General features: G+C 42.4%; 1 protein-coding gene across 2 annotated transcripts; it reads right to left on the bottom strand.

Moving 5' to 3' along the window:
- Positions 1 to 8,832: 8,832 nt before the first annotated feature.
- Positions 8,833 to 15,086, bottom strand: LOC308152549 (putative thiopurine S-methyltransferase). Of its 2 annotated transcripts, none has more exons than XM_080525549.1 (9): positions 15,023 to 15,086; positions 13,557 to 13,675; positions 13,226 to 13,318; positions 13,011 to 13,143; positions 9,870 to 9,922; positions 9,688 to 9,762; positions 9,505 to 9,590; positions 9,362 to 9,406; positions 8,833 to 9,187 (listed from the first exon to the last, which is right to left on the bottom strand). In XM_080525549.1, exons 2-9 carry the CDS (start codon positions 13,652 to 13,654, stop codon positions 9,069 to 9,071), a joined length of 702 nt encoding a protein of 233 aa, XP_080381675.1. In that variant the 5' UTR covers positions 13,655 to 13,675; positions 15,023 to 15,086; the 3' UTR covers positions 8,833 to 9,068. The 2 variants fall into 2 exon arrangements, with proteins under 2 accessions (XP_080381675.1, XP_080381674.1); XM_080525548.1 differs by having other exon boundaries at positions 14,929 to 15,060.
- Between the last annotated feature and the right edge of the window lie 676 nt (positions 15,087 to 15,762).

Here is a 15,762-nt window from a genome sequence, read left to right as displayed (position 1 = left end):
CTTGATGTGCTACGTTGTCTATATAAACAGCCTTGTTCATGTGTCGTAGCCCCACCACTTCTGCTAGCTTATCCTTGACTGGGGTAGGAAGACCTTCTTGTATTTTTTCCCTGATTATGGCTTTTTCTAACGGATTATCTTCAGCGTCCTTCCCTGTCACACTTCTCCATTGATTGTGCACATGGGCAACAAATCCCCTGGGGTTCTCATCTCCCCCTAGTGGCTTCACAATGATATTGTCTGGGTGAACGTGAGTAGGGTAAGTTTCCCTGATTGCCTTCCACAGCCTGCCTCTGTTTGCTGCGAAGAGCTCTGGGTCATAGACTGATGTATTGATATATTTATGAAGTCCAGCCTTCATCAATATCTCCTGCATTGTATCCAATCCTGCAATAGAAGCTAAGAGTCTTTTCAGGTCTCCCATTGCTGCTTGCGTTCCTGTCAGTCTCTTGTCTACCTCTGTCGTCCACGGGGGGCCACCATCCTCCAGGACTGGGAGCTTTTCTATCACTTCAGACAGATCTGTATGATTCCAAGGACGATATTCTATCTTGTTACCCCAAATCAGCACTGGACAGTTCTTTAATGTATTTGATGACATTTGATGACAATCTTCCTCTTCCTCCCTTTCTCGTTGCTCCTTCAGTCGTCTGTGGTGTCTTTCTTCCTCTTTTTCCTTTTTCTCCCGGCGTCTTCTCCCACCTTTCTTTTCTTCTCTGGCTATCATCTTCCTGACCTGAGCGTTGTAGCCTCCATCTGCATTGCCGTCATCACTTGAGTCTTCCCTGCCATCTTCGCTGTCATTTTCCTTGTCACTCTTGTCCTCCCCCTTTTCCCCTTGACTCCTTCTTCTTCTTCTTCTTCTTCTTCTTCTTCTGGGAATTGTCCTCCAGTGCCTTTGCATATGGAGGGGGACTGGAGACTGGACACATGTGTGGGAATGGAATGTTCAATTTCTGTTCCAGTGTTTTGGCCAATTTATCTTTCTTTTCCGTTCCCATATGTGCTGTTTTTTCATTCCAAGCCGATGCTATTTTCTGCCCCTCTACCTTAAATAGCTCTAAAAAGGCTAATTCTAACTTGCGTTTTTCTGATCTATTCTTTCCCTTTTGCTTTGCTTTATGAGCATTGACAAGTATCTCCAATATTGCAATAACTTGTAAGTCGAAGGTGCCTTCCCTCGGCCAGGGTTGTTCAATGTCTGCCCAACGAATATTCCATTTGGTTGATATTCTGCTAATTACCGTAACAAGAGGATTCATTTTTTCTACTACAGTCAAGGGAGACAGTGTAGACAATACACCACTATCTTCATTAATAGTCTTTAACATCTTACTTGAATCTGCCCCCATTTTAAGTTGATGGGTTTCTAAATGCTCAATATGCTGAAAATATACTATAAAATGGATAAGGTGTACTTTTCTTACAACTCACCTTCTTTATTGCCTTGTTTGCTATAGAAATGCTAGTCCAATTTAACTGTATCAACTATCCACACAGAACCCTACAACTCAGAACAACAGATTTGCCTCTTGTGTATGTCAGTGTAGTATTAACTTAAATCTAATCTCTGTGTAAGTACTTTATACTTAAATGTTTTTCCTAATTGTTTATGAATATATGTCACTTAATTACTCATTCAATACAGTTCTGGTCAACACAATTATTAAACTACAAAGGCTGGTCAATACAATTATTAAATCACAAAGGCTGGTCACTCCCCAAGTATTCACTGATTTACAAAAACCCTTTTACTGCTCAACTATCAATATGAACTATTCTGCTATTCCTTAATCAAAAGCTGTGGAAATGACCTAACTAAAAATAAAAGATGCAAATTACAATATTAATTACAACCTGTAGAATAAATCAACTGTTAAGTGAAAGGAATGAATGATTAGTTAGAAGTATTCATTATACAATCATATACATTGATTTAATACCTGTGGAGTCAATTTAGCTGTTATCAAAATATCAAACAAAAGAATGGTTATTCAGAATGGTTTTCATTAGACAGTCACAGACATTGATCAAACCTGTGGAATCAATCAATTGTTTTGTGAAAACAGACAATGAATGATCTGAATTATTATTTTAACCAATTAGTAATTTAACAAGTAATGTAATATTCAACAATAATTTACAAACATCAATCTATGAATGTAAAGTAATTTTTTCATCAACATTCACAAACAAGCAAGCACACAGTTACAGAGCCGTTTTATGGGGGTGTGATAAATATCCTGCTGTGCTCTGCTCCCGGAGGCAGCCAACAGCTCTGTCTCACAGAACGACTCTATCTTTGAATCTTACCTAAAACTCACAATCTATCTTTTACTTTTAACAAACAATGCTTAAACTTTCGTGATTCAGCGATCACAACTTTATCGCAGGGAGGGGTTTAAATGAAAAGTATGGGTATTCACTTTGAATTACTTCACTTTCGTGAATTGAATGCCTCTTGTTGCGCTTTCTCTGTGTGTGCGCTTCGCGCCTTCAATGCGCATGCGCACACTTCTAGCCAGGCTAGTGAATGAATGTTAACAAATATCTTTAAACTATTCTAAATACCCTGATGATCAATTCACTATATCTCTATCTTTATAAATACTACAATCTATGTGTATGGATTTATCTTTATCTTTAAGAGATGAGTAATGAAATCAATCAAACTCAGCTTCCCTTTTTTCTACAAGGGCTTTCTGCTGCATGTACGATACTATAGCCTATTGTGCGCGTGTGTGTTTTAGCGCGAAAGCGTGTGTATTTGAAAAATGGAGGACAAAGGGGGGAGAAGGCAATTTAACAATCCTTTGTCTTACTTACCGCCTCTGAAGAAAACCGCTGTGGACTCTTAGATTAATCTTTACAACATAACATTGCTTTCCACAATAATGTTATTTTCCACGACACAACAATTTCACGATTATCTTTCAATCCAGTTAAACTATTATTTACCAAATTAAATCTCATTCAAATATTCTACAATGCATTCACGTTTTCCTCTTTTCATAAAGAGGGGTCAATGAATGCTTTTCACGTTCTCTTCATAGAGATGTTAAAGGCCTGTGTGTCCGCGTGTCTGCGCGTGTGTTTGAGACCCACGTTATAGGCCACAGTAATAATGCTCTTACTTACAAATAGGATTTCATAATCCAGTTACACTTTATCAAAAATAGGAATCCATAAACACAATAACACAATAATTAGACTCTTTTCTGATCCAACACACATACAATCAATAATATACCAGTCCACTTCAAAATGCCTTTATCAGTTTGTTTCTGGCAGTCTACTCATATAGACACTATTAGAGTACGACTTCCTCTAATACCAACTTCACACACACACACACACACACGATATTCCATAATACCATACAAATCAAATCACTCAATACCGTACAAATCAAATCGTATATTTACAAATACGGGCTTCTTAACCCGGCTCTCACCACCAGCTTTTATGAAAGATTGTGAAAGATTTGTTTCCTTTACCAACAAGTTCACTTTACACAAGATTCTTTTGAATATAACTTATCTGAGATTCACAGTCAACTTCGCACACACTTCTACCGCTGGCCTAGCGGAAGACAACGCGGGGGGAAATGGTCTCTGCAGAGACTTACCTTTGTTGTTGAATTGAAGAGATGCAAAATGACGGTGAATAGATGGTTATGTCTGTTTCTCCTGGGTCAGCTCGCCATTCATGTGGGTTATTAAGCTACTTGTTGAATACTAAAATGAAGAATATAGTTCTGAGTAGATTAAGTCTATTTATTGAAACAAAGTACAGGTATACAGATATCAGAGCTGGATTCTGGTCTGGTAGAGAAGAGAGAGAGAGAGAGAGAGAGAGAGAGAGAGAGAGAGAGAGAGAGAGAGAGAGAGAGAGAGAGAGAGAGAGAGAAACTGCGTGGTCAAGATGAGAGAGCCCCCCTGGGCTCACACCCTTATTTATAAACAATAGTATGTAAATACAGTTACAAACAATGGTCCTATCACAGTCACTGCATAGATGCTTGAGGTGTGAAAAGTAGGAGACCCCACAATGATGTCACCTGGCCTACAAGTCATTCCAGGTTAAAGTTCAAATCAGATTCACAGGAAGTAAACATATGGCCCCCTAAGACAAAGGATGTGTTTACAAGGTGACATAAAACCCCCTTGTCAGTAGAACAGGCCCATACCATATACCATGCATGTGTGTGTAAGTAAAATATACTACAAGATGAAGAGAAATAAGCACATCATATCAAATATAAATTCACAACTAATTTCAATCATCTAACACTAAGTAGCATAATTGCAATCTAAGTAGGATAATTGCAACTTAATTGCAACTTACTTACTTTTCTTCTTTGGCCTGTGCTCTCCCCCTTGCTCTACTCCCTGTACACCAACGACTGTACCTCTGGTGACACATCTGTCAAGACCATCAAATATGCAGATGACACCACCATGATTGGCCTCATCACTAATAATGACGAGACTGCCTACTGGAGGGAGGTCGGCTTGCCTGGTGTCCTCGTCTGCAGCCAATAACCTGGAACCCAACAACACCAAGACAGTGGAGGTGATTATGGACTTCCGGAAAAAAGCTCCAACTCACTCTCCACTGGTCATCAATAACTCCTCTGTCACGATAGTGGATGAATTAAAGTTTCTGGGCACTACCATCTCCAACAAACTAAAATAGGATAACAACATTACATCACTCATTTAGTTAAAAAAGGCCAGCAGCGCTTGTTCCTCCGTCAGCTGAAGAGACTTCACATCAGTCGTCATGTCCTGGTCTAGTTCTACAGGGCCGTCATAGAGAGCATCCTAACATCTTCCATCACTGTCTGGTACGACTCTGCGTCTGCCCGATCCAAGGCCAAGCTACAAAGAGTCAGAGAGTCAAAGAGAGAGCTACAAAGAGTCACAGACAGCTGAGCGGATCATCGGCTGCCGGGCCCCCTGCCTCCGATCACAGACCTCCATAGCTCCAGATCATTGAAGAGAGTACGCAAGATTGTGGCTGACCCCTCACATCTAGCTCACAGCTTGTTTGAATTACTCCCTTCAGGGCCATCAGGTCAAAAACATCACACCACTTGAACAATTTCTTCCCCAAAGCCACAGCCCTCCTCAATAACTCCTGATCATTGCACCTTGCACTTAACATGTTTTTGCACTAAGTTGTACAGTATATTTATTCTCTCGTATTGGTACTGTATATATTGTGTGTCTTGAGTATTGTTGTGTTGTCGTCTTTCTGTTGTATGTACTGTAGCTTGTACTGTAGATTTTAATCATGCCGACCTGAAGGTAGTACTACCCAAGTTCTATCAGCATGTTAAATGTGCAACAAGAGGAGAAAAAACACTGGATAAGGTATACACCAACATCAAGCGTGCTTACAAGGCTAGACCGCTAGCTCATCTAGGCATGTCTGACCATGTGTCAATCCTCCTGATCCCAGCCTACACTACCATGAGGAAAAGTGCTCCCATCACCACTAAGACTGTCAGAACCTGGCCAGAAGGGTCCGCTCCACTGCAGATCTGCCTAAATGACACCTCATGGCAGGAATATGAGCATGAGGACCTGGAACAGTTCACGTCGTCGGTTCTGAACCACATAGTGAACTGCACCAACTCAGTCACCGTGGACAAACGGGTCCGGGTCTACCCCAACACGAAGCCATGGATGACTGGGAAGGTCCAAAAACTGATCAATGAGAGGGACAACGCCTTCTTCGCAGGGAAGGGCACACTGCTGTACAGCACCACCAGGGCTAACCTAAAGCGTGGCATCCGAGAGGCCAAGGCAGACCACAGAGAGAAGATTGAGGAATGTTTCCTGAGCAACGACTCCAGGCGGATGTGGCAGGGGGTTCAGCACATGACAAACTTCAGAGCCAACAGGCTCACAGCCGCAGAGGACGACCCCCTGCTGGCGGAAAAGCTGAACTCCTTCTACGCCCGGTTCGACGAGGGGCGAACGGAGGTAACCACAACACAAACACCACTCTCTCCAGCTCTCAGCAGCCTCACCCTCACAGAGCATGAAGTGAGACGCGTGCTGAAGGCAGTGGACCCCAGGAAAGCCTCTGGGCCGGATGGCGTCCTGGGACGGGTGCTGAGGGACTGCGCCGACCAGCTGGCCGGGGTTTTCACCAACATCTTCAACCAGTCCCTGTCCCAGGCCACCATCCCACCCTGCCTGAAAACCTCAACTATCATCCCAGTCCCGAAGAAAAGCACGGTGAGCTGCCTAAACGACTACCGCCCGGTGGCACTCACACCAATCATCATGAAGTGCTTCGAGAAACTAGTCCGGGCCCACATACTCACACGCCTCCCGCCCAACCTGGATCCATACCAGTTCGCCTACAGAGCCCACAGGTCCACAGAGGACGCCATCGCGACGACTCTCCACGCCACTCTATCCCACCTGGAGAGGGGAAACAGCTACGCGAGACTGCTCTTTGTGGACTTCAGCTCTGCCTTCAACACCATCCTTCCAGACAGGCTAGTGACCAAACTACTAGACCTGGGACTATCTCACTCTATATGTGCATGGATCAAGGACTTCCTGACCGACCACCCCAGAGGGTGCGGGTGGGCTCCCACACCTCCACAGCCCTCAGACTCAGCACTGGGTCCCCCCAGGGCTGCGTGCTAAGCCCCATCCTCTACAACCTCTACACCTACGACTTCACCCCCGTCCACCCCAGCAACTCCATCGTAAAGTTTGCAGACGACACCACTGTGGTGGGCTGCATCTCGGGGGGGGACGAGGCGGCGTACAGGGATGAGGTAGAGCAGCTGAGCAAGCTGTGCAAGGTTAACAACCTGCTGCTGAACAAGTCAAAGACCCAGGAAATCATCGTGGACTTCAGGAGGAAAAAATCTGAGATCCAGCCCCTGCTCATCGACGGAGAGAGCGTGGAGAGAGTCTCAACCCTCCGATTCCTGGGGGTGCACATACAGGATGACCTGTCCTGGAAGAACAACACAGCAGCCACCATCAAGAAGGCACAACAGCGGCTCTACTTCCTGAGAGTCCTCAGGAAGGAACACAACAAGCAGGAGATACTGGTGGCCTTCTACCGCGGCGTAGTGGAGAGCATCCTCACCTACGGCATCTGCAACTGGTTCTCCAGCTGCACAACCGCGGAGAGAAATGCGCTACAGAGAGTCGTGAGAACAGCCCAGAAGATCACCGGCGCCCCCCTCCCCTCTCTGGAAGAGCTGTACAACACACGCTGTCTCAGGAAGGCCTCCAAGATCTCCAGAGACCCAACCCACCCTGGGTACGAACACTTTGCCCGGCTGCCCTCGAAAAGGCGGTACAGGACCATGGCCGCAAGGACAAACAGACTGAAGCACAGCTTCCACCCCAGGGCCATCCAGGCCCTGAACACAGCAAAGACCTAGGTTCTGGGCCCTGGACAGTCTGGACGGATTGATGGCAGCTACTGGATTGAAAAAATCAGGTGTAGTGCTGAGGCACAAATGTGTACATTTCAAGCCTGCAAACTGCGACACTTTAAATGAATGTGCAATAACACTATGTGCAATATGGCAACCCTAGTCGTCTTATCTGTACAGTATAGTAGATAGTGTACATAGCCTTTATTTATGTAAACCAGCTCCTTTCCCTTCTTGTTTTTTAAGTTTCTTTTTCTTTCCTAGCACCAGGGGAGCCACCCCTCCCAAATGTCGTTGTTTGGTACCTGTACTATAGCAATGACAATAAAGACCATTCATTCATTCATTCATTGTTCAGCATGGAGAATACCAAGTCATGTTCCTAGTGCACTGTGACATGGCGAATAAAATTGAATTTAATTGAATTGAAAAGCACATGGTATTTCATGGTAGATATGGTGATGGGGGTATAGCTAGTAGAGCATTTGACTGCAGATCAAGAGGTCCCAGACCCAGGTCCAAATCCTGGTGCCCCCTTTAACTGGAAAGTCTCCATAAGAGGAGGGTAAGAAATGTGTTGTTTTTGCTCAAGACTTTGTCTGATACCGATTAACACTGTCACACAAACTTCTGATGAGGAGTGAGACGTTCATCCTGCATTTCCATATCTTGACAATGAAATGTTACTAATTCTGAAGGACAAAAGGCTTACATGCTGACAACTAAAATTACACGCAACCATCTGATCTGGAGTCAGACGCGCTACCGTTGCGCCACAAGGCCCTTCCAATATGTGACATACAGTATATGTGACTTGATTACCAGAAAGCTTTTTATTTTATTTTTATGTCATACTATGAAGATACTAAGATTTCAACAATTTTCAATGTATGACACATTATTTGAATGCTTACAATCTGCACTTTCATAATCTGTAAAAATCAAATTTAAAAAAAGTATCATATGTAGTATCATTTCAAACTATGGGAATCCCTAACCCTAGCTTGGGGAGTTGATCAAATGAACGCAAAAGTAGGAAAATGTTGGAAACGGAACACCCTGTGATCACATTTAATGCAAGTGTCTGGATAGCTCAGTAGGTAAAGCGGCACGAGGAGAAGTCCTGTTCAAGCTAGATTCCATTTTGCTGCTACATCCGTGTGACAGTGGTGGACAGATTAATTTCCCAATTTGTGAAACTCAATTCCTTCGATTTCCCTGTCGTCTATTAATCTCCCTCCACCAAGTTGTTTACAGTCAAAGAAACTCTGTCACAATATCCAAAAAGACCATACGCCAAATACCATACCAACACAGAACCATCACCTAAATGGACATAGTGGACAGAAGAGCAAACATAATAAATGTAACAGGTTTATGAATACAAAAAGGTTTTATTTAACTTTGTCATTTCAAATGTTAACAGTATTCTCTTTCAATTCAAGAACAGTTCCCCAGTTGTTCATGAGGAAATATGAAATAATCAATTCCAGTCACATCACAGCACTATCAAGCTTAAAATGTCATCTGATGCACAGTGCAGAAAATGTGCATTGTTTTTAAATGTTAAATGTAATTCTAATTCTAAATCCTTCATTATTGCCTTCTACATCAATCCTAAATGACTCATCATTGGTTGAAATGTTCCTTAACTGGACTTCAGAGTGATGAGATTCACTTTCTCTGTGAAGAAGTCCAGGCCCCATGCCTTCTGTCGCTCTGTGAGAGCATCTGAGGACTGTAGCAGCTCTATGTCACAGCTCTTCCCTGAATAAAAACAAAACAAAACAAAACAATTACATATTCAACATCATTTCTCCCAAATCTCCCCCACACAGTACCCTTCATATGTATTTATATGGGTCTTTGTAAATCTAGAAACATTGAATACTGACAGAATGTGTATTACTGAGACCATAGTTTGCTCCTAACTGAACTCACCAAATAGATTTTGCACTTGCTCATCGGGCACAAAAAAAGGAGGCCCTGAAACGAAAGAGAAAGTTAAGACTACACTCTGATGAGCTCTAGTGACATACAACAATTCTGTTGTCTACAACAAATAGTGCACAGGACAAAATTACCTTTGTGTAATTCTGGATTGTACAAAAATGTGTCGACGAGGTATTTGCAATCCTTGGCCATTAACGACATGATCACAGCAGCATATCTTTTTAACAAAAATAAGAGACAGAGTTAGCCAGTGTCCGTCATATCCTGCTTCCATGTTGAATCTAAAGGAAGGAGTCCATCTCATGTGGTCTCACTTTTCTCTGTCCTGTGGGTTTACCGCCACCAAGGAACCTCTGTCCCAAATCGCTCCAAACTGCCCCTCGATGGCACTGTCAAACAACGTGAGAGTTTATCAAAGATAGCCTCTTAATTCTCTGTAAGACATATAATGCAATCCCAATTACCCTGTTAAATGAGAGACGACAATCATGTTTACCTGGAGAAATTGTATAGATCACATTGGTACAAGGATATATTCCCCTCAGAACTCTGTGGAGCAAAAAGGCAATGAATGATTAACACAAGTTCAAACTACAATGCCCATAGCAGGGTTTCCGTTAACCGGTAATTATCGGTCTTTGTCCGGTAAAATTTATTGAAGTCCGACAAAATGAAAACTCGTCGGACATTTATGTCCGGTGAAAATAATTCCCTCTAAGCACAATTTGAATACAATTCGCTAAAGTTCACATTCTGATTCCTTCTATTTTAAAAAAGACGAATATATAGGCTATGTATTTCTTTTATTATGATATGATTTGACACCGGCATGATGATGTCTCCTAATGTGTAGGCTGCCTATGCGAAACAGCGGTTGTTTCCGGTGTGCGCTATAACTCGTGCACAATCGAGTCGAGGCAGAGAGGAGGATAGCGATGTTTCTCTCTGTGATAGTGTGATTATGCAAGCCTTTTCTGAAAGGGATGAGAACCCGATTGTTTCAGCTTCTCCCAGGGAGAAAGTGGTAGAGTTACCATCCTCCCCGAGTCCTACCATACCATCCGCTGACAGCCTATCTCTCCCGGTAACCGGCGAGCGATTGCGTGTCGCTCAAGTAGCTGATCAGTCATTAAACAAATGTTTTTTACATGCAGCTAGTGAGGAATCTGAAATAGGGGGCAACGTAGTTTATTTCCTTAACGATGGGATATTAATGCGTAAATGGTCTCCTCCTAATGCAAATGGTTGTGAGTGGAATACTGTAAAACAAGTGGTTGTGCCTGTGGGTTATAGACAACAGGTGTTATCTGTAGCACATGAGAGCCAGTGGTCAGGACATTTAGGTATAACTAAAACTTATCAGCTGATATTGAAACATTTCTTTTGGCCCGGACTGAAGGCGGATGTTGCCAAGCACTGCCGCTGTTGCCATACTTGTCAGATGGCGGGTAAGCCTAATCAATCCATTCCACCCGCACCATTGCATCCCATTCCTGCTATAGAGGAGCCATTTGAACGTGTAATAATTGATTGTGTTGGACCTTTGCCTAGGACTAAAAGTGGAAGTCAGTATTTGCTCACTACTATGTGCGCTGCTACTCGTTTTCCCGAAGCTGTTCGGTTGCGTAACATATCAGCTAAACGAAATGCGTTCCCAACCAGCGAGACCTGGTTATAGAAATGACGTTGTTTTATTGATAAAAAAAGGGTCAAACTGGAAAGAGAAAATAGAAAACTCACATTAATCCCAAACAATTTAACAAACTTCAGTTAACGTAATGTGGAGTCCGTTCATTGATCGATGCTGTCTGTTCAGTTCCCAGAGGCGCCCGTTCAGCGCTGGACATATAGCGCGCATGCGAATCATGTTATATTATTATTAAGCAATAGCTCACGACAGGCCGTGGTATATGCTTATTATATCACAGCTAAGGGGCGTTGTTCGGCCCGACGCGAAGCGGAGGGACGGCAACCCCCTTAGCTGTGATATAATAAGCATATACCACTGGCCTGAAGTGAGCTATTGCTTTTATAAAACGGTTACCAACACTGTCAATATGAATTAGAAAAGCACACTCAAATTCAAATAGTTTTTATTCGTAATTAATCATCTTAAATAGTTCCCCTCAAATAAAATAGTTCCTCTTATTGCAGTTGGTCGCTAAGCAACAACACTAACATTATTTTTCATTAACCTAGGCTACTAGCATTGTAGATTTCATAGGAATTTAGCATTTATTTACACATTTTCATTATTTGCATCTATTTATTTACATTAATTTGGATGTCTCCGTTGATTGTACACCCACTAAAAAACTGTCAACGCGCGGCTGTAGTGGACGCAGGCAGGGCACTCCGAAAACGTCTCGACACATTTTCAAACAGGCTTTATTTTGATAAACAGACCACATATTGGGAATCTACATGGTTACTTTGGGTAGGATTTTTATTTTTATTTATTTTTAAGTTGATAAAATGTCCTTGAGATTGAATCAAAAGTCTGTTATATTTGGAATGTTGACCGTGAAACAGGCGTATTCATTTCGAACTGTGATGAGGCTCTACTAATCGTAGCTGTGGTATACGCTCAATATACCACGGCTATGAACCAATCAGATTGCTTGATTTCACCCATCCGTTTTATAATATATTATATAGCTCGCATCTAATCGTATCGGATGAGAAATAGACATTAAATGGCATATATAGGCCGCTACACAACAGTAATCACCGCGACAAACAGCTATATTAGATTTGGAAAAATATATATATAATTTTGAAAAAAAATTTTTTTATTATATTTTAATATGTCCGGAATATATCACGTTTGTCCGGTAAATCGAAATCTTCCCGGACACGATGTCCGGCGGCAATTTTTTCTAACGGAAACCCTGGCCCATAGAGCAGCTTTCTGAGAGCCTTTCCCTCTGGAATCCTACTCAAGTTTCCAGTTTATTGTTACATACCATTATACAAGTATAAGCAGTACTCAAGTTGTAAAAAAAAATCAGGGGAGGTGGTGGATTTTATCATATGGGGACAATTTGTTATTATTAAAGCATAAAGATAATTATTATACTCCTAAAACAACATGCATGTTATGGATGTTAGGTGTCAGATACTCCTGTCATTGCTCTTGACCAAGGCATCTCAGAATTGGAGCTACCATGGAACCACTGCTCTTACATAGTTATGCAGAGGACAATTAGTGCAAAATAATAAATTAATACCACGTTCATTGATAAAATGACATAAGGGATGGAAAGGGAGGAGGGCAGTTTTAGAAGGGGGATGATTTTGACCATTTTTATTTCAGGGGGGATGCCATCCCCCCTCATCCCCCCTCAACTTGAGTGAGAGTAAAATTCCTAGGCTTCAGTTCCTCAACATTTCAGCGACAAGAGAAATAAAGTGGCAGTAGTTATAAAAAGACAAATAAGACAAGAGACAAATTGAGCAATACAATACAAATAATAGAAATACCACTCGACGGCAATAGCTGGTAGAGGTAGTATTTGAATAAAGTGACTGTGTATCATGGGGTGTGCTTAAGGGTAGGTAGTCTGTGTGCAAGGGGTGTGCTGAAGGATAAATATTATTAACACAGCTAACTTAACAGCTATCTGATACACTGTACCTTGAAAACCTTAGCTCCAGGTAGGGCAGGAACCATTTCTTCAGTGTAAGTCATGTTGTTCTCCTCAAAGAACTGCTTGATGGCCATCTCTGAAATCTCCACCCCAACAACCGAATGGCCCATATCAGCCAGCCTGGAATTCATAAGAAGAGAACTCTTTACTTCAGCAGGCCAGGACAAGTGAGTAATGAATATAGTGCATTTCCTCTACTCACCATTTCATATCTACAGCTTTCCCACAGAGGGGAAAGAAGAAACGAACTCCTTCTCGTCCGGCGAGAACTCTCTCAATATTGCCCTCCAGCATCCTATCAATTATGAACAGAGACCAATATCTCACCAACAAGTAATACAGTGGTTCAGACAATGAGGAAATGCTTCACAGTTACAAGAAATGGCTACATGAAATTCTATTTTGCTCACTGAAACACTTATATGACGTTAAGTTAACCTTAAAGATATTGCAAGCTGACCTACACTTTAAATGTTAAACAGCTATCCTTCAGTCAAGTAACTATAAAAGGTAAATTAAAGCAAGGTCTTTACTTGTGTACTTGGCTCTGGTGCCAGCCAGTTCTGTCCTCCTGCCAGCGGCCTTCCCATTCTCCCAGCGCCATCACTCTATCAGCCTGGGCAGCCAGCATTTTGTTTATGTTACACCAGCTCTGGAAAAAAAAAAATATATATATATATATTATATAAAAATCAAATATTTCTTAAATCAGCATCTCTACATGTATGGCAGCCATTCCATTCCAGTGTCTGTTGAATTCCAACACAGGCACACCTCATTCTACTGAGTGTGGTACTGACTAGGTGATCACCTGAACCAAATCTTATTTAACAATAATAGGACCAGCTGGATGGCAAAAACAATGCTAGTAGTACCAACAACAAAAAAAGAGTTAAAAATAAAGGTTCAATTCTGGCTTTACTGGCAGAGGGATACAGTGAGCGTCAGGTTGCTGCCATCCTTACAATTTCAAAGATGGTGACTCGTAAGATCAAGGTCAAGCAGCAGACATTGGGGACAACAAAGCTGCAGACTGGCAAAGGGTGAAAACGACTCTCCACTGACCGGGATGAAACGTCAACTCATTCAAATGTCACTCAACAACCGTAAGATGACATCAAGTGACCTACAAAAAGAATGGCAAACGGCAGCTGGGGTGAAGTGCACGGCGAGGACGGTTCGAAACAGGTTCCTTGGGGCAGGGCAGGGCTGAAGAAAAAATCTCTTTATCAATGAGAAGCAAAGAAGAGCCAGACTGAGGTTTGCAAAAGACCATAAGGATTGGACTGTAGAGGACTGGAGTACGTCATCTTCTCGGATGAGTCCAATTTTTAGCTTTGCCCAACTCCTGGTAGTCTAATGGTTAGACAGAGACCTGGAGAGGCCTAAAAGCCACAGTGTCTCACACCCACTGTGAACTTTGGTGGAGTATCAGTGATAGTGGGGGTAAGATGGATGGTCACAAGCCATCAAACAAAGCTGAGCTGCTTGAATTTATGCGCCAGGAGTGGCATATGTGAAAGACTGGTGGAGAGCATGCCAAGATGCATGAAAGCTCGCACGCACACGCACACACACACGCCTTCCGGTGTGATTTAAAAACGTTATTTTTATTAATAAAATCTGTGCTGTGCATGTGAGAGGCATGCATGTCACAATAGCCTGTCACTTATCCATTATAAGAGTGGTCAAAGGTTATTCTGTATGAGGGTCATTCTTCTAATGCAAAAAAGATCCAAGGACAGATTTTACTGAGAATTTACTCAGAATAAACCCACACCAGTGTCAACAATCTTCATGCGATTTGGTAAACGACTAAAACACCGGTGACTTCAAAAGATAGTTGATATTAACGCAGGAATCGGGATTATACATCATACATATGCGATGTGAGTGAAATCTTACCGTATTAACAAAGGCTACAGAAATAATAGCGACAATTTGTAACTTCTTTCTTATGTTCAACGATTGACTAAATCGGTTTACACACATGGCTTACTTTAAAAAATGGTGTTATCCTTAGGAGTTCGTTCAACAATGTACACTTCTGGTGTGGGAGGAGCCTTTGTGTACAGTGCTCTTCACGTGGGACATAGAAGATTAATTGACAAGAAATGTACAACTTTCGCCCTATTTTCGTCCTCGGCCTCGCCTCGCAAAGATTTTATACAGGGATGTCTACTGCCACCTGGTGGTCATACAGCAGTACTACTCTGTAGGTGTGTTGCTGTGTTGCCGACCTCGGCCAACAGAGAGCAGTGTTATTATACAGCTTTTACAATAGAATACCAAGTAGGCCTATGTACAGTAATATAATAATATGCTCCACAATGTTTTGTGAATAGCCCCGGAACTCCGGATCCTGGCGCGAAAAAAACTAAAACCAAATGATCCTTGTTGACATTTTAAAGTGTTGTGCCAGGTTACAGACTAATGTTAGTTCCCGAGATTGAAACATGGACGTTTCTTCAACGTTATGTCTACTGTGAGACTTGATATACTTCAGGCCTTAGACCTGTCTACTGTTAGACTCTTATTGTGATGGGAATGTTTCTGGGGAGAGGGAAGAGTGCGTGATTATTGGGAGGAGGGTGTCAGGAGGAAGTGCTGGTTGGAGAGAGACACAGAGAGAGAGAGAGAGACAGAGAGAAAGAGAGAGAGCGAGAGAAGAGAAGGAGGACCACAATCGTGTGTTTGATTGTTTTTCCCAAGACAGTTAGGGCACAGTCTGGATATTAA

Source organism: Nansenia antarctica (genome assembly GCF_963989245.1).
Source record: "Nansenia antarctica genome assembly, chromosome: 3".
NCBI classification, from domain to species: Eukaryota; Metazoa; Chordata; class Actinopteri; order Argentiniformes; family Microstomatidae; genus Nansenia; species Nansenia antarctica.
Note: the sequence above shows the minus strand (reverse complement) of the source record. Positions and strands in the feature narration are given on the sequence as shown.